Source organism: Sarcophilus harrisii, chromosome 6 (assembly GCF_902635505.1).
Source record: "Sarcophilus harrisii chromosome 6, mSarHar1.11, whole genome shotgun sequence".
Lineage (NCBI taxonomy): Eukaryota > Metazoa > Chordata > Mammalia > Dasyuromorphia > Dasyuridae > Sarcophilus > Sarcophilus harrisii.
In genome coordinates, this window is record NC_045431.1 from 192,759,975 (window position 1) to 192,778,801 (window position 18,827).

The window sequence follows — 18,827 nt, forward strand, 5'->3', positions numbered from 1 at the left end:
GCCTCTGCCATGTCTGAACCTCTTCTCCACCAGTGGAAAGTCCTGTTATAACAAGTTCCTGGATAAACAGAGTAATGGATAATTGAGGCTTCATTGGACCCCAATGCTCAATTATACCCAGGGAGAAGATTTATAGATTAAGGGTTTTCTTTTGGCATTCTAGCTCCCCACCCCCCTTTTCCTTAAGTAAGAAGAACCCAGAGTATTTTTTTGTTTCCTTTTTTTTAAATAGTATTTTATTTTTCCAAATACATGCAAAGATAGTTTTTAGTATTCATCTCTACAAAACCTTGTGTTTCAATTTTTTTCCTCCCCTCCCTTCCCTCCCCTCCCCAAGACAGCAAGCAATCTTATGTAGGTCAAACATATGCAGTCCTTCTAAACATATTTCCATATTTGTCCTGCTGCATAAGAAAAATTAGATCAAAAGGGAAAAAAAAAACCATGAGAAAGAAAAAAAAAAAAAAAAAGCTTCCACAGCAAAGATAAAAATACTGTGCTTTGATCCACATTCAGTCTCCACAATTTTCTCTCTGTGTCCAGATGGGCACTTTCTATCCCAAGTCTTTTAGATTGCCTTGAATCACCTCAATGTTAAAAAGTGCTAAGTCCATCAGAATTGATCTTCATATAATCTTCTTGTTGTTGTTGTATACAATGGTTCTCCTGGTTCTACTCATTTCATTTAGCATCAGTTCATGTAAGTCTCTCCAGGCCTTTCTGAAGTCATCCTGCTAATCATTTCTTATAGAACAATAATATTCTGTTACATTCATATACCATAACTTATTCAGCCTTTCCCCAACTCGGTTTTCTCCAACTCAGTTTCTAGTTCCTTGCCACTACAAAAAGGGCTGTTACAAACATTTTTGCACATGTGAACCCTTTTCCCTTTATTATGATCTCTTTGGGATACAGGCCTAGTAGAGACACTGCTAGATCAAAGAATATACACAGTTTGGTAGCCCTTTGGGCATGGTTCCAAATTAGCATCTCAGAGTATTAGAACCACATTAAGAAAAGATGTTTGGCTTTGATTTTCCCAGAGCTCCAAACCACTTTGGTACCCTCCAAATTTCTTCCACTTCTGGGAAAAGCCCCACTTGCCCCACCCTGGTTATGTTTCTTTTGGTATCTGTTTTGAGAATGGGTCCTTCAAGTCTCCATCTTTTAGTTTACAATTGATTTGTCTTGGTTTAGTTGTTTTTTTTTCCCCTGAGAATTTGAGCTGACTGTAATTTTCCTAATGAGAGTGATTGTGCTGCCAATCATTATTGCTCTGATTCCAGAGCGCCTCTGTGGGGACCTAAACAAATGGCTCCAAAGTCAAGATCTAACCTGTGTCAACTCAAGAATTATTTCATTATTTCAGTTCTTGTTGTTTTCATCTAGCAAGGTTCAGATTTGACCATTTAATTTTCCCTCAGATGAATGGAGCAGGAAGTTTCTATTTCATACCCATTCCCTCTAACCTAGAGCTATTGTTTTCAATAGTTTACACATAGGCACTTAACTACTCAGTAGATGTGTAAAAAGAGAGTGCCTTTTAGTCCTCCTGTGCACATTCAGATGGCTGTCTGCTGGACATAGTGTAGTCCAAAGGAAAAATTGTACCTGGGATAAGAAATCATGTTAAAGTTTCCAGGAGAACTATACCTTAATAGTTTCACAAATCCATATTCTTGGATGAAGATGGCTACCCAACTAGATAGATCCTTTGGAAACATGAAGGTCTATCCTCCTGTCTTCCACTGAGGCTTCAATTCTCATTGTCAGTTGCTAGTAGAGTATCAATTGGGTACCTAATTTGCACTGGCAAAATAGTGCCCTCATTTGGTTGTTATTATTTCTCATCAATATTCATAAAGTAATTATGTGGCTGAGGAAACTGATCCCAATCTGAGTTCTTTATTTTCCCCACATTTTAGACCAACCCAGCCTTGAGGACTCTCTAGGCTGGAACCCCAAGAATCAGGTTCTGGAAAACAGGACTTTTTCCAGATAACAAATGTAGATCTTAGTACCAGAATCAATACTGTTTAGAGACTCCCAAACTAAAAAAGGAAAAATTTCCTTTTTTCTCCTTTGCTTATTGTCATTTCCTTGTCCTCTCCCCTTGTTTTTTCCTCTTCAGGGCTACCAAGAGAAGAACAAGTTTATTGCTGCACAAGGTAAATTCATGTTCACTTTATGCTTTTGGGCTTATCCTCAGATCATTGGGCCTCAGAACCCCTAATGGGAAGGGTCAACCAGCTTTTTGGCTTTCAAGCTGGTCATGGTAGACTCATTCTGCCTAGTTCTTTTTTGTCACTTCATCATTTAGGAAGATTTTTAAATGACTGAAATTTGCCTTCTATTTTACTGAGAAGGATAATTTGTTCATTTGTTGTTCCTACCAAAATTTGCAAAGTCCTTTGATAGATTGTGTAAGGGACTCAAAGTATCTCTCATGCTATCAGACATATAAAAATAACCAAAATTAATATTAGAGAAAGTCACATGCAGAAGAGGGCTTATAAAATGCTATGAGATTCAAGAGGAGAGAGAGTACTGATGACATAGTGTCCAGATAGCCAATGTATATTGGAAATAAGGCACCTGGTCCACTCAGTTTGAATACCTTGAAGACTAAGCCCATGATAGGAGAAGTTAGCTACATTTGTTTATGGTCAACTCTCAGAAATCTTCAGAGTTCAGGGCTGCATAGCCCAATCCGAGTTCCTAAAGTGGCTCAGCTCTATACCAAACCATTCATACTCCACCATATTCTCCAATTCATACTCACAAACATTTAAGAGTCATAAAATTTCTAAAGCACTTGGGCTCTGCCCCAGAACTCACTTATATTTTGGGCTTTGTCTTTGTCCTAGTAGGATCGTAGCAACCGTAATAATGAAGGTCAAGAAGGGATAGAGAAATTCAACAAATTGTGACCTCTGACTAAAGTTGTCATAGCAAACCTGTGCACAGCCTAGTGCAGACAATAAGCCACTGAAAAGAAGAGAAATTGGCTCTAGCCACCAGATTGGGCCCTTGGGATTTTCTCTGGATAAGCACCCTCTGCTACTTTCTGTAAGAGGGAATTTTAGACCTCCCTGGGACATGGAGGCAGATTTTTAAACAGTCCAAAGCAAGATCTGAAACTCCTTTTGGTTTTCTTATTATCAAATGGACACACGTGATATCTGCCTCTTATTCCTCTTTGGTGCTGGCTGCTTTTAGGACCAAAAGAAGAAACAGTGAATGATTTCTGGAGGATGATCTGGGAACAAAATACAGCCACCATTGTCATGGTGACCAACTTGAAGGAGAGGAAGGAGGTGGGTACAGAAGAGTAATGAGCTTACTTCCTTCCCTGAGCCATAGTTGCAGCAATGACTAGAGCTGGGAGCCTTGGGGTAGGGGGATGTGAATATGAATATGGGCATGTGTGTGAGGGAGCCTGACTCTCATCCCAGTTCCTGAGAGCCCAGACTTTCTTCAGGCTGTGGGAGCTCTTCCAGATTTGGCACAGAGTTAAACAATTTGTTCAGAAGGTAAAGCTCACTTCCCAATTGAAAAGGAAGTCAGAACTTGCTTTCCTAGGTTCTGGCTTCTGGTACTGTCCAACAGCTGGGCCTGGGGCCACGTTCCTGGGCTCAGGCCTCTTCCAAGCAGGGCAGGGCCTACTTGGGCTCTGGTACCAGGTCATCAGGCCTTTTGCCCCCAGCACGAGGCATGTGGAGAAATCACAAATCACACATTCGTGCTGCACAACTACCCTGTGAGAGGAGTGTAGGTATTATCTCCATCTCATAGATGAACAAACTGAAGCTCAAAGAAACCAAACTATTCCTCCAGGGTCACAGCATCTGAACTGAGACTTCTCCATATATCTGACTCAGGTCTGACTCTTCAGTCTTCCCATCGGGTTACTCCCTCCAAGTCTGTGCCTTTCACAAACCATCCAGTAGAGGGTTCTTTGGGTCCAATGAGCCTAGGAAATAAAGAGCTCACTGCCTCTAGCCAGCTCACGCCATTGAATGGGAGGAACTGAATAATCTCATTTCCTATTTCAGAGCCATTTAAAGGTTAGGATTAGGAATTAAGGAAAGGGAACAAGTGCCCTAGAAATCTACCAACAGCCTCCAGCCTGGCAACAAAGTGACAAAAATTGGGTCTAGAGCCCCTGAGGTAGGTGCCCAAGATCCAACATGCCACAGTTGGCAGGGTGAGGCCATTAGCTTGGTACCTAGATCTCTCTTACATTGTTAAATTTGTGGAGAGTCAAAAATCCTACTTTGGCCAAAATGTAGCCAGGAGTGAGACTGGCCTGGTCATCTCCTCAGACCATTCCCAGTGTTCTTCTGTAGGCAGATGAGAACACCTGCAGGATTGTTTTCACTGAGCATATTTGGACTATGGGTGGGTAAGACTTCAGTGTTTTAGAGCCAGTACAGAATACCTGAACTCCTCAGAAAATCCACCCATCCAGAGACTCCTGGGTTGAGCCTGGAGTTAGAAAATGAGCCTGAGAGAAGAGAGGAGATTGCAATTAATTGTGAAGGCTAATTTAGACACTAATTCTTTTTCTCTTTTGGTCACTCACAGTTTTGCTGTGTTTTGTTTTTACATCCCAAATATTTACAATTATTCCCACTTCATGAGAGATCCAAAGTAAAACATTTAAGTAATACTAGTCATACAGTAACCTGATCTGAAAGTAAGATATCTGTTGATAGTAGCTAATATCTTGAACTTAAAGATGAGTTGAAAGAACACATTCACCTAATGCCTATAAAAACCATCAGTCTTAATGTATATTTGTGGAGTTGCCAAATAGGCAGTATAACTTATTTGGGAAACAGCTTCACCCAGACCTATATAAAACTAATGGGACATAGGCTCCATCACTCTAAGGCACTCCCACACAGGAGAAACACACAAAAATGTGGAAGATGAAGACATTACATCACCGTATGTTAATAAAAACTAATGTTGGGATTGTTGAATGTTGCTGGAAGCAGTTTGCACACTTAGCATGTTTGGTGTATGGGAAATAGAAGTACCACAGCAAAGTGCCAAGGAGCACACTCGGACTGGTCAGAGGAAAGCGAGCAATAGCCATACGAGGAACCCCAAAGAAACAGTGTCGAGGAGGAAACCATTGACAGGCAGAGGTTAACCCTTAATTTGAAAGTGCTGCTGGGTGGTGTGGGAGAAGGGCCCCTTTCCTCTGTCCTTTCTTGTATCTGTGAGGAGGTATCCCTGTTACCTGGGCTATGTGGGTCTCCCCCTCTAGTGTAAGTGTGCCCAGTACTGGCCGGACCAGGGCTGCTGGACATATGGGAATATCCGCGTGTCTGTGGAAGACGTCACTGTTTTGGTGGATTACACAGTCCGGAAATTCTGCATTCAGCAGGTACAGACTCCTTTCCCTTCTCTGGTTTTGTCAGTGGTTCACTAATGCCCAGAAGGAAAGCATCGTTTCATAGAACTTCCCCAAGGGGCTCATCTGTTTGAAAAGGCTTGAACTGATGACTGTGACACCCTTCTGGGTCTCCGTATGTCCAGCATGAGTGTGCTAGGCTGGACGTTAAAGCCAATCCTTTCTCCCCTCCCCCCCCCAAAGGGTGATCAGAATCCATCAACCATTTGCCTTAAGTAACCCTGACTTTATGAGGTTCTTTGGGTGGGCTATAGTGTTTGGGGCCACTTCCTGGCCCCCCATGTCCATCCTCTTTTTCTAATTGTTGCTGGGATCTTGCTAAGAGTCCACAGTTCTCCCTCCTCCTGGCCTCAGAGGGACCAAGGTGCATTACCTTCTCCATCCTCAGGTCGGAGATGTGACCAACAAAAAGCCCCAGCGCCTTGTCACTCAGTTTCACTTCACCAGTTGGCCAGACTTTGGGGTCCCTTTCACCCCCATCGGAATGCTCAAGTTCTTGAAGAAGGTGAAGACATGTAACCCTCAGTATTCAGGAGCCATTGTGGTGCACTGCAGGTGAGTCCTGGCCTCTCTTAGTCCGGTCTGCCTCTCGTCTAGCCCCGTTCTGCCCCGTGGAGGGGTGGCTGGGTAGGAGGCCATCCTGGGGAATTGTGGGGTGAGGGGTAGAGGAGAGGGCCCCTGACTGCATTTAGGTGGCCACAGACCCCTCCTGGTCTTGGCCAAATCTTTGTAGCCCACGACCTTTCTCGGAGTTGGGAGTGCAGGGTGGGCTGTGGCTGAAAGCCTCGGGCTTGGGCCGCCCCAAGTTAGCGTTTGGCCGTCTCACCTGACTCATAACACCCCTGTCTGACCTCAGCGCGGGCGTGGGGCGCACGGGCACCTTTGTTGTCATCGATGCCATGCTGGACATGATGCATGCCGAGAGGAAGGTGGATGTCTATGGCTTCGTGAGCCGGATCCGCGCTCAGCGCTGCCAGATGGTGCAGACCGATGTAAGGCACTTCTCCTGCGGGTAAAGGGACAGTAAGGCTGGACCCCGACCCAGAGCCAGCTCTAGGCTGCGGGCCCGTCACCTCCCCCTGCGTGTAATCGAGATCTCCTTCTCAGAGCTCTATTTGCCCACACTTAGGGGTATTTGTTGTTGGACTCACGAGTCTCCCTCTGGAACTACACCATCAGGAGCTAGTCTGTGTGGGAGAGCACAGAGTCACAGATTGGGAAAAGCTCTGGTCTAAGTCAAAGTCTGGGCAATGGGCACCCCCCACGAGGGACCTATGAAGTCAGTCCATGAGGGGTGCCTCCTTTGCTCCTTTAGATGCAGTATGTCTTCATTTATCAAGCATTGCTAGAACACTATCTCTATGGAGACACGGAGCTAGAAGTGACCTCTCTGGAAACACACCTGCAGAAAATCTACAACAGAATTCCAGGAAGTACCAGCAATGGGCTCGAGGAAGAGTTTAAAGTGAGTATGGACTGGCCCTTGCAACCAGGCTCTCCTAGGTCTAGAGAGCTCTGCACTGGGGAATAGAGGAGAGGGCAGCCATGTGAGACACCAGGACAAAGAACTACACATTCAGCCTCTTGAAAATCAGAGAAAGGTGTGTTGGGGCCCAGAAACCCTGCCCTGAGCCCCTGGAGCCTAGCACCCACACTAGAGGTACCCTCTGATGAAGAAACCAAGATCTCTTCAAACCTTTGATGTGAAGCTGAAAGGGGGTTTAGAAATCATCTAGGCCAATCCCTTTGTTGTTTCTTTAAGTTAAGGCCCATGATCCACAGGGAGGATCAGAGCCAAGAATCAAACCACAAGAATAAAGTTTAGAGCTGGGAACTCCCTAACTCCTTTTTTCTTGGGCTTGCCTCCAGACTCCTGCTCAACACCCTTTGCTGGTCTCACAGTTTCCTTTTTCTGTGTCTGTTTATCTCTCTTTCATACACACACACACACACACACACACACACACACACACACACAATTTGCTTCTGTCTTTTTTTCTATATCTAGGCCTAAGGAAGTTGCCTAGAGAAGTCAGGGGAGAATTGAGGAAAGGCATTATTTCCCATCAATTTTTTTGACCAGGGGTGAGGGAAAGGGGCTGAAAGGAGATATAGCAGAACCCAAACAAGTAAGCAGAAATACTGGCTTCTGGTGGAGATTCTGGGTGACCTATGAACTACCTGACCCAAAGACTTTCCCCATCCTCCATTCAATATAGAAGTTAACATCAATCAAAATCCAAAATGACAAGATGAGGACGGGAAACCTGCCTGCCAATATGAAGAAGAACCGAGTCCTGCAGATCATTCCATGTAAGAGAGCACTGTCCCTCTCCCAGAATCCTCCCTAACTCAGACTTTGACTGATGGGAAATTATATAGACTCACTTCAAGACCAGATGGCCTTGTGTTCATCTCCCTACCCCAATTTGGTAAATTAAAAGCTCCAAAACATCTTCCTCTCCCCTCATCCCTTCTAGAGCCCCAAAGCCAGTGGGGGTTGGGGGGAAGCCCTAAGTAGGAAAGTCAGGGCCAGCTTCCAATTAGCAGCAAACTCTTTATTCTCTGTTATAGATGAATTCAACAGAGTCATCATCCCAGTCAAGAGGGGCGAGGAAAACACTGATTATGTGAATGCTTCCTTCATTGATGTAAGCAGTGCGGCTTTATCTTCTCTGGGCTGCAGAGTGACCTGACCTCTGTGCTCCAACTTTAGACCCTTCTGTGGATGCAGCCTCAGGCATCCTCCTCAGACCTCAGACCCTGGAGTGAGAGACATCCTGCCTTAGCCTCACTCCCAGGCCCCTCCAGAAAGAAAAAAAAATAGAAGCACATCCCAGCTTGGGGGTCAGGAAATATTGGCTCAGGTCAGCCAACTAAAAAGGTAAAGAAGGAAGTGCCTACCCCCAAAGCCTCCCACCTATTCGGCTGTGGGCTGTGTGTTTCCCCAGACCCTACTTGCCAGGTTGTTATCTGGATCAGAGTCTTGTAGGGTCATCTGGGGAGAAACTGCAGAAAATGTCAGTGTACACACTCACCATCACCACCTCCTCCACCACTACCCTGTATCTGTTACTGCCAGGTAGATTCATATTTTCTACCCTTAACTAGCCCATCTCCTCTCTTTTACCTGATCCTCACAGGGCTACAGACAAAAGGATTCTTACATCGCCAGCCAAGGGCCTCTCCTACACACCATCGAAGATTTCTGGCGGATGATCTGGGAGTGGAAATCTTGTTCTATTGTAATGTTGACTGAGCTGGAGGAGAGGGGCCAGGTAAGTTGGAGGAGGGAGGGCAGCAGAGCACCCTAGAGATGGAGGAATAAAGGCAGCCTAGAAAAATGTCTATATATCTCCTCTAAATAACTTCAGCCAATTCAGTAATACGCACCTTTTAATCTATACAGCCGACCATGCTAAGACCTGGGAAAGTAGCAGCATTTCCCAGAGGGGAACAGAGGATCCCCAAATCCCAGGACAGGGTTTGCTTTGGCATTAGTCCCACCTGACCACCAGACACATTCTGAGATAACATGAAGTTACTAACCTGGCCTCCACCGCTCACTCAGTCCTGACTTACTCCGAGCCCATCTACAGCCCACCATTATATGGGGACAAGTAACAACGGGACACATCACCTCTGTCCCAGAGGCTCTCTCCCAATCCAAGAGTCTGGGTCACTGGAGACCTGTTCAGTTTCATCTGCCCCTATTACATACCATGGAACTGCAGGATCTGCCACTTTCCCCAAGAAAGACCCTCAGCTTTCCTTAGGCATTCAACACAGGTCAGGTTTTACTAATGCAGTGAAGAATACAGACAGAAGGAGCAGCTAGTTGGTGCAGTGGATAGAGCACCAACCCTGAAGTCAGGAGGACCTGAGGCTCAGACACTTAACTTCAGACACTTAACACTTACTACCTGTGTGACCCTGGGCAAGTTACTTAACCCCAATTGCCTCAGAAAAAAAAAAAAAAAAAAAAAAAAAAAAGGAATACAGATAGAACACTCAACAAAGCTCACTGGAAATCCCCAAAAGTCCCTTTCTGGTAGGCTCTCTTCTACCCCTTATCTCCACCCCATTCCAAGGGAGATTACATCTTTTTTTGTGAGACTTTAGGCCTGATGAGGTCAGGGGGAGTCATCCCTACTTCCATTGAATATTGCTATTCCCCATTGGACTCCACCTTTATTGTTTTCCAGCTCTGTTTACAAGGCAGTTACTTTTCTTCCAGGAGAAAGTAGCAGCAGGATTAGGAGGCTGACAGTGTTGCAGCTTCTTTATCTTCAGGGCCAGGATATTTCTAGACTAGTTGCTCTCACTTCTCCCCAGAAAATGAAGCTCCAGCTGCCCTAGGAGCTGAGCCTGCAAGAGGCTAAAGACAGGTGTCTTTAGCTTCAGGATCAAATGGGCTTGTGATTTTTAGTTCCTTCTGGTTTTAATACTGCACTGGGTCCCAAGAATCTCTAAAAACAAAAGTGTTCTTCTGGGGCCACATGAGCTCCATTCTACTTAGTCCTCCTCAGTTGAATCTCCATTTTGCCTCCCTGGCTGAGTTAGGATGAATTTTCCAATGTGCCCCTTCTTTCCTAGCTCTCAGGTGGGGTCTTCCCATTGTTCAGCTTCTCCCATTTCTTTCCTCTTTTTTCTTCCTATTCAGTCTTTTTCCTTGTCATACAAATGAGCTACTTTAGAACTGTTCTCTGCAGACCATTCTCTAAACCCTGAAAGGAATGTGAAGTTTAAAAAAGACTTTCCTTCCTTCATGAACCTCATAGTTTAGTAGGTGGATAAGCCATAAGCACAGATTATGGCAATGGTGTCCCATGATCCCATGAGGAGTGCTTCAGAAAGAGGCACACGCCCAGGACCCTGTGGGCAGCCCTCTGACCTTGCTGAGGATTTGGCCATTGCAGGAGCAGAATCAGAGAGGGCTTCGTGGTGTGTGGCTCAGAAATGGTGAGGGGTCACCGTTTAATAAAAAAAAGCTGGAGAGATCTCTAGAAGCAAAGCAAAGTTTATTATACGTTCTCTGGAGAAGGGTGTCCCACCTGTTGAGCAGGCAATTGAAGGGAGGAGGCACCTTCTGGGGGCAGGGTTAACACTTAAATCCTTAAGGCAAATACCCCCTCCCACCACTGACCCTCATCCTCATTGGCTAAGGGTCTTACATTCTAGACGTGGAACTACCCAAGAAATTGAACTTAACTAATAAGTACATAGTTGCCCGTATTTGATTGAAATAGGGAGAAAATGATGTCATGGGAGGATAGCAGGAAGGGGACTTAGGTATGCCCTTAGATCAATGCTCAAAGACCTTTAGGCCTACTTCAGCTCTGAAGTAGATGAAGCCTTACTGGGTTTTCACAATTGTGTTGAGAGAGCGCACCTCATCTCGTTCAGTGGGGAGTAGTATTGGGCTTTTTAAAGATGAAAGGGGGTGTTCATCAGGCAGGGAAGTAAAGGAGACAGAGGAGTGAAGATGACCCTGATGACCAAAGGCCAGGCAGGAGTCAGACTGGACCCCCATAAATAAAGGGATCCTGAGTTAACTAGCACAAGAGCTTCCTCAAGTCTTTCTCCACTCTAATCTGTTCTCCACTGAGTGACTAAAACGATTTCCCTAAAGTACAGGCCTCTTCTGACCGTGTCTTTTCTCCACTCAATAATTCCACTGGCTCTTCTATAATACAAGATATTACCAAATACAAGTTATCCCAAAAGTCTTTAAGCTTAAAATCACCTTTAGACTGAGGACACCCTGAATGGGGACATGGTGTCCCTTTACCCACTCTGCCTACTGGCTGTTCGAGGTCACTTAGTCAACAAGCACTTAGCACAGGGCTAGGCACATGGTAGATAATGGTCTACTTTGTGTGTCTAGCTCTGTGCTAAGCCCTGGGGACAACTGTCCTTGCTCTCAAGGAGTTCAATATCTAATGTCCGTGTGTATGAGAGCGTGGCTTCTTTGTATATTTCTTGTACACTCTTGTTAGTATGTGTTTGTTTTCCCTATTAGAATATAAGTTCATTGAGGCAGGGATGGTTTTGTTTTTGTCTTTCTGGCACCTAGCATATAAATACCTGGCACATAAGTGTATGTTGATTGATTTGATTCAGGACATAATAAACATAGTAGAGAGACTACTGAGCTTGAAATCAGGAAGATTGTTCAAACCCCAGCTCTGAAGCTGCAAGCTACTTGGGACTTGTCTCCTTATTTGGAGAATGAGAGTGAAGATACCCACAACATATATCCCAGGGTTATTATAAGGCTTAAATGAGATATATACAAAGCACTTTGCAAAATTTTAAGTTCTTTGTATAAATGTCAGCTATTACCAAGTTAGTATTATTAGGCAGAGGGAAAAGATAAATTAGGAGAATGAGTAGTAACAAAAAAGATATGCTTAGTAAAAAGTGTAGGGGACAGAACCTGGGGAAACTCCATCCTACAGGGTCAGGAATAGGACAAGGAGACAGAAAGGAGCAATCTGAGAAATCAGAGGAGGGGCAGGAATGTGATATCCCTAAAGGTAGGACAAGCCAAATCATCCAATGAGAGAGAAGTGATCAGTAATCAAAGGTCTGAGATTAAAGAATTTTCAGAGGCCACTGAATTGGGCAATTAGGAAGTCATTAGAAATCTTGGAGAGAAAGGCAGAAAACAGATTTCAAGAGGTTGAAGAGAGTAGGTAAAAAGGCAGTGCACACATTAGGTATGGAATTTCTTTCTCAAGAAGGTTAATAGTAAAAGAGGAGGAGGGAAGATAGGAGACCATAACTACATGGGTTAGCAGGATTAAAGAGAAAGCTTTTTAGAGTAAGTAGAAAGCAGATAGTAGAAAGGAAGAAACTGTAGAAGGCACAAGAAAAAGTCAGGCTATTGTTGAATACAAATTCTATAAGACAAAGGTAGGAAATAGGATCAAAGGTATTAGTTTGGGGTTAACCTTAAACAGGAGAAGGAAACCAGGAGAAAGGGGGGAAAATTTTGACTATGTTGAGATTGAAGAATAGAGAATGGACAGGAAAATGCCACACAATAAAAACACTAATATATATCCCAAATGTTGTTCAATGCTCATGACTGATCTTGGTCCGAGAAAAGCGATAAAATGTTCCTTCTTTCCTTGGGTAATGAGGGATCATCGTGCAAGATGCTGGGAAGTGTCAGACACAGTCACAGTGTGGAGTTTGTCTGATCATTTTTCTTTGTTACCACGGAAAACTCATTAGGAAGAGGAAAGGATGGACAGTGTGTCAGAAAATGACCATGTTTTTAAAAAATAATAATAATAAAAAGATATCAATAAAATCTTAATTTAAAAAAAAAGAGAAAGAAAAGAGAAGAATTACTGAGAAGGGGTAAAGGAAAAATATGCTGCTGTGCGTACTTGAGAACACATTATACACATACACACATGTACACAAATACCAATCCAAGCTTGCTTGTCATATTTATAGAATTCCTATTAGTCCAATTCCTTAATTGGCCCACTCCAATTTCCAGCTCTAGCTGTATCTGGATGATTGGGTGTTTTACAGGATGTCTTTTCACCTTCAGAGGAGAAACTTTGCTAGAACAGTTTTAAAGTAACAAGTTTGTCTTGCTGTAACATTGTAAGGTTTGCCAAGAACTTTTCTCATAATAGTCCCGTGACTCACGTAGTAAACTGTATATTCAGATAAGAAAACTGTAGCTACAAGTTTAAATGGCTTGTTGCCCAGGGTCCTGCAACTAACTTCCAAGTCTATATCCACATTCTGATTTCTGCCACTTTTCCTACTACATCACACTACCTCTAGTCCTCCAACTTTAAATAAAGTCATAACCATATTGAGTTTCCACTACAATAAGAAGGAAACTGAAAGATTATTTATCATGATTTAATTATTTGGCTGAGGAGGAAACTAAGATGGAGCAGGGAGAAGAGCCTAGTCCAGCATCACAGAGGAAGCTGGTGGTCAAGCCGGGCCAAAAGCCCAGCTCTCAGAAATGCCAGTGCGGGCTGCCAGGCTGCCTGCTTTATCTGGGCCAATGGCCTTTGTGTCCCCAGGAAAAGTGTGCCCAGTATTGGCCGTCCGATGGCTCTGTGTCCTACGGGGACATCACCGTGGAACTCAAGAAGGAGGAGGAGTGTGAGAGCTACACTGTCCGAGACCTGCTCGTGGCCAACACCAGGGTAAGGACACTGGGAGAGCAGCAGCTGCGGCAGCAGGGCGGCCTCCGCCTCCAGCCTTCCCTCTGACCCAGTGTGCTTTTCCTCAAGGAAAACAAGACCCGGCAGATTCGACAGTTCCACTTCCACGGCTGGCCTGAGGTGGGGATTCCCAGCGACGGCAAAGGCATGATCAACATCATCGCAGCTGTGCAGAAGCAGCAGCAGCAGTCAGGGAACCACCCCATCACAGTCCACTGCAGGTACCACCAGTGTCCTCTTCCCCCTCCCCCTCACCCCTCCGTGCCCGTGAGTTCCCCCATCCCAGGGAAGGGAGGAGAGGCTGCAGATGGCAGGCAGGAGCAGTCAGAGGAAGGGGGCTTTACCGTGTCATCTCTTGGGAGCCTCAAGGTAACCCCAAGCAGGGTTTCATCTCATTTTACAGAGGGGAGGCTTGAGCCTCGGAGATGGGTCTGAGTGGGTGGAGCCTCAAGTCTTCCTGAGTTTCAGTCCCCTTCATTGCACCACACATCTCTGGTGAGGTGACAGCAGGCCCAGACTGGGAACCTTCAGTATGTTGCACTGGGGAGGTTGTACAATGGAATCAGTGTGGCTGGAGACTGGGAAGGGAGAAAGCCCACTTGAGACTCTCACAAGAACCAGAGATAGGGAAAACAGGGAGCAAAATCAAAATAAATTTTTCCCCCTGGGGCAATTGGAGTTAAGTGACTTGCCCAGGGTCACACAGCCAGGAAGTGTTAAGTGTCAGAGGTCAAATTTAAACTCAGATCCTCCTGACTTCAGGGCTGGTGGTCTATCCACTGTGCCACCTAACTACCCCTGAAATAGATTTTGAAGGGAAAAATGAAGAGGACTTGGTGAGAAAAAGAAGTTCCTATTAATGGTGACTTCAAGGTTTTGAGCCTGAATAACGGGAGGGGCACTGGCATGGGACAGATGATAAATGAAGTTCTGTATATGTTCAATTTAAGGGGTTATGGTACATTGATAATATCACTAATGTCTCCCAGGTACCTCCTACTCAATGATTGTCTCATGTGGGATGAGAAATAAATAAATGGGTGGGTAAGGTAGACATAATTAAGTTCAGCAAGTCACATGATCCATTTTGGGGAAGGTCTCACCAGCCTTCCAGTACAACCTCTGCTTAAACAGGAACCCCCTCTTCTGAGAACATGGCCATCTATCCTCAATTTGAAGACCATGTCCATCACCACTCTCCTGCACAGGTGGCCCCTTGTACTCCCTTCACTTTTCCTAGCCCTGGTTCCTATCATCAGCACAGCCAGTGCCCAGAGAGCCCAGGGATTCCTTCCCCAAGGGGAAAGATGATCTAGGCCTGGAGGGTCTGTAAGCAAGGTCTGCAGCAGTTAGAAATGTATCATTGTTGAGCTGGGGATAGAAATACTCACCAGAATGTCTGCTTCTAGCCAGGGGTGTTGTGGGAATCTCAATCATTGCTCAGGCAAGTCTGTCTCTCTCTGTCCCTTCTAGTGCTGGTGCAGGAAGAACAGGCACATTCTGTGCTTTGAGCACAGTCCTGGAGAGGGTGAAAGCTGAGGGGATCTTGGATGTCTTCCAGACAGTGAAGAGCCTGAGGTTACAGAGGCCACACATGGTCCAGACACTGGTATGTCCACACCGTATCTCTGCCCCTAGCATCACTACAACAGGCTTGGGGAACAATCGCTGACCACCTCAGGCATGAGACCAGGGAAATAACATGGTCAGTGAGAAACACCGATTAGCAATTTGTCTGTTCAAACCATATATTTCTCTATCCCTATCCTCCAGGCCTTAGGCCAGGCTCTGGCAACAGACTGGTTTGGTCAACAGCAAAAGAATCCACTATTTTTAGGAAGCGATTATATTGTTTCTCTCTTTGCTTTTTTAAAAATATATTTATTTTAGGCATGTTGCTTTTTGAATCGTGTTGGGAAAGAGAATCAGAACAAAAAGGGAAAACTATGGGAAAGAGAAAAAAAAAGCAGAAAAAAGAAGTAAACATAGCATATGTTGATTTACATTCAATCTCCATAGTTCTTTTTCTGGATCCAGATGGCATTTTCTATCCAAAGTCTATTGTTTGAAATTTGAAAGTCACACTAGAAATCTAGCAGACCTGGGCTGGCCCAGAGGAGTTAAAAATGGATTCCCTTGGCTCTGATTCTTCCTCCTCAGAAACCTTAGATTCTTTGCCCAGCCAACCTGATCACCTTATAAAGAGTGTTTTCTGATCTCAAAATCTAGACCCTCCAAGAGTTCTGGGGGAGAAGAGCCTGATGTAGAAAACATAGGAAAATGCTAAATCTGGTGAATCTGGAAACAAGAAATTGAGATTTTAAAAAAACAAAACAAACCGTTCAAGCCCCAGCGGCCCATAGGAACTAAAGCTGTGAGCTCTGGGTCCATGTGCCAACTGCTCATTATTCTAATCAAACTGACTCATCTCCACTTGTCTCCTGTTCGGTCCCCAGTCTACACATGGCTTTGCCATCTGACCTTTGAAAGGGCCCGGCCAGCGTTTCTCTTTCCTCCTGGCTGTTTGCCTTTGAAGATTGCATCTGCTTGATGGGGAGAGATGAGCAGAGAGTCGGGTTGTGTAAGCCAAGAGGGGAATCTGACCCCTTCACTTCCTCTGAGGTGATTTTCATGTTTGCTTCTCCTCCTCCGCAGGAACAGTACGAGTTCTGCTACAAGGTGGTGCAGGAATACATCGACGCCTTCTCAGATTATGCCAACTTCAAATGAGAGACGCCGAGGGCCTGTGCTCAGAAGAGTTGCCTTCTTTAATATTTTGTACCATTCTATTTGTTAATACACCCAGCTCTGTGTATATATCTTACCTGTTTGAGAGGTTGGTACATAGGCTTCCCGTTAGCTGGAGATTTTATATGTAGCTGTGTTAGCGCTGATAGTCTTTTTTCCAATGTTTGATTGGGGAATTAAATAGCGTGCTGTTTGGATTCATATCGTGACACCCTTTGCTGGAGAGTGGGCCCAGCTGGTGTTTGTTTTGTAAATCTTTTCCTGAGGAAGAAAAGCCTTTTTAACAATATTCATTCCAAGCAAATTCATACAAGATGAAGCACAAAATTCTTATTTCACATGGAAAATGGTTGCACATTTTCCCCTCCAAGGCCCCTCCTACACACTGATTCACCCTTGCCATTGTAAATAACCCCCACCTTTTTTTACCAGAGAAAATTCTCCCCTGGGGAACAAAGGGACCAGGACTGCAGCTGAAGGGTCCTTGCTGCCATCCCACCAGGGCCCACTAGATAATAAAAAGGCTTTGTCTTCCTGCAGACCCATGACATGTCTGTCCCTCTGTCCTATCTGGGGGGGAGGGCCAGATGCAGGTGGGTGGGGAAGAGGGAATCAAGAATTTTGTGCTGAGAAAGATGGATGCTAGTGTGCCTCTTGTCTTGGGGAGAGGGACCGAGACTTCCCATAACAAGTCCTACCAGCCACACCCCCCAAAATTCTACCAGCCACTTCCGTCTCTGTGACCCTGACATTTCCAAAGTGTCAGCATCTCCTTTAGCCCTGGTCCTTGAGGAGAAAGAGGATTCAGCTGCAAGATCTCCGACCACTGAAGACAAGGGGGCCTCAGGAGGACCTTTTGCCAGTAGGGATCATGTGGACCTTGAGCACATCCTAGTCCTCCAAGGGCCATTGAAGGAGTCATTGTTCTTTATCTAAAATCAGCTTGTGTGTGGCCATTTCAATGATGCTGTGGATTCCACTAAGGTGTAAAATGGTCTCTTTTATGTCTGTTGCATGTATGTGGTATGATGAAGGGGGTTGGTTTGGGGGAGGGGAGAGAAGATGAAGCATGTGATTCCCAACTCGAGGAAGACCTGGACTTGCACTCCCGGAGCAGAACAAACAGCCCGCTCCCAGTTCTCTGGATGTCTATAAAGGAGTGCCTGACCTCCCACCTGCTTCACTCCTCTATCTCCTCATTTTTCTCTTCCTCTTCCTATTCCCTCCCTACTGTCTCTGTCTCAGCTCTCTCTACACTCCTCCCCCCATCCCTCTCCTTTCTCTGCCCTTCCCTCTTTCTGTCTCTGTCCCTCTCCGTGGCTAACTGACACACACACACACACACACACTCTCTCACTCTCTCTCTCTCTCTCTCTCTCTCTTTTCCCTCTCTCCCACTCTCTTTTTTTCCCCCCTCTTTCTCTCTCTCCCCTTTCTCCCTTCCTCTTTTTTTTTTCCCTCCTCTTCTCTTCAATAATCATCACTTTGTTCTCTCTTCCTCCTTTTTCCCTTTCTCTTATTCCTCTCTCCCTTTCCCCTCATTGAATCGAGAATTTATACTTGTGAGCCCCATTTTTCCTCATGACCACTAGGCAGAACAATGGCCAAAGGGTCTGTTGGATTGCTTCAGGATACCTGCTGCCATCTACAAGGGTCAAGCCTTTTTTGTTCCCTTTCCTTCTCAGTCTGGCTTGAGTGCAAACAAATCTTCCCCCAAATCCTCATATACTCAAGTCTTTGCTGGCTCCATACACTGAGGATTGAAGGAGAATCTCCTCAAAGAGACTCAAAAGACACATGAAAGTTCCAGGAGAAAACAACCAGAGTGTGTTAAATCCTCAAACTAGACATCCTGCATAAATAATGACCGCTAGAGATGCTGGTGGCCTACAGAGGTACATCTAAACAGCTCCCAGTGCATCTAGACAAGGGAGAATTAGAGTTTGTGAGCTGGGAAGGGCATGTGGTCAGACTAATGCTTAAAATAATTTTGGTTATGTAGCCAAGATGGGTTGGCAGACCAGACTGAAACATGGAAGTCAGTAAGGAGACTGTTTAAATGACCAAGAGTGAAGTGACAAATGAGGGTGTGACAAGGAGGAAGGAGAAGGTGGAGGTCAAACTTCAAAAGAACATTAAGACATGGAAATTGGGGTGTTTTTTTGGAGGGGGTAGAGGACTTGGGATAGACGATGACTAATATTCTAAGTCAAGAAAAACAAGGAAGTAGAGGAAGATCCAGTTTGTAAAAGAAAATTGAATTCAATTTTTAAACATTGCAAGTATAAGGTGATGGTGGGACATCCAAGTAAAAATAATTTAAAAATATTTGGGGAAATGTAGGGTCTGGAGCTCAATGGAAATGTCAGGACTGACATTTTTCCAAGGAAGAGTTGGAAGAGGATAAGAAGCCAGCTAAGAAAGGATAGGATGCAGTCTCAGAA

At 44.9% G+C, this 18,827-nt stretch overlaps 1 protein-coding gene across 2 annotated transcripts in view; it reads left to right on the forward strand.

The window, feature by feature from the left end:
* The window catches only part of PTPRA (protein tyrosine phosphatase receptor type A), a 194,249-nt gene extending 176,887 nt beyond the window's left edge, over positions 1-17,362 (forward strand). For both annotated transcript variants that reach the window (XM_031941764.1, XM_031941765.1), the window contains 13 exons: positions 2,135-2,171; positions 3,223-3,320; positions 5,282-5,401; positions 5,817-5,983; positions 6,285-6,420; positions 6,744-6,893; positions 7,648-7,741; positions 8,003-8,079; positions 8,572-8,706; positions 13,492-13,617; positions 13,705-13,856; positions 15,109-15,244; positions 16,291-17,362. In XM_031941764.1, the coding sequence (XP_031797624.1) occupies positions 2,135-2,171; positions 3,223-3,320; positions 5,282-5,401; positions 5,817-5,983; positions 6,285-6,420; positions 6,744-6,893; positions 7,648-7,741; positions 8,003-8,079; positions 8,572-8,706; positions 13,492-13,617; positions 13,705-13,856; positions 15,109-15,244; positions 16,291-16,365 (1,503 nt within the window). In that variant the 3' untranslated portion in view covers positions 16,366-17,362. The remainder of the gene's footprint in view (positions 1-2,134; positions 2,172-3,222; positions 3,321-5,281; positions 5,402-5,816; positions 5,984-6,284; positions 6,421-6,743; positions 6,894-7,647; positions 7,742-8,002; positions 8,080-8,571; positions 8,707-13,491; positions 13,618-13,704; positions 13,857-15,108; positions 15,245-16,290) is intronic.
* The last annotated feature ends 1,465 nt before the right edge of the window (positions 17,363-18,827 follow it).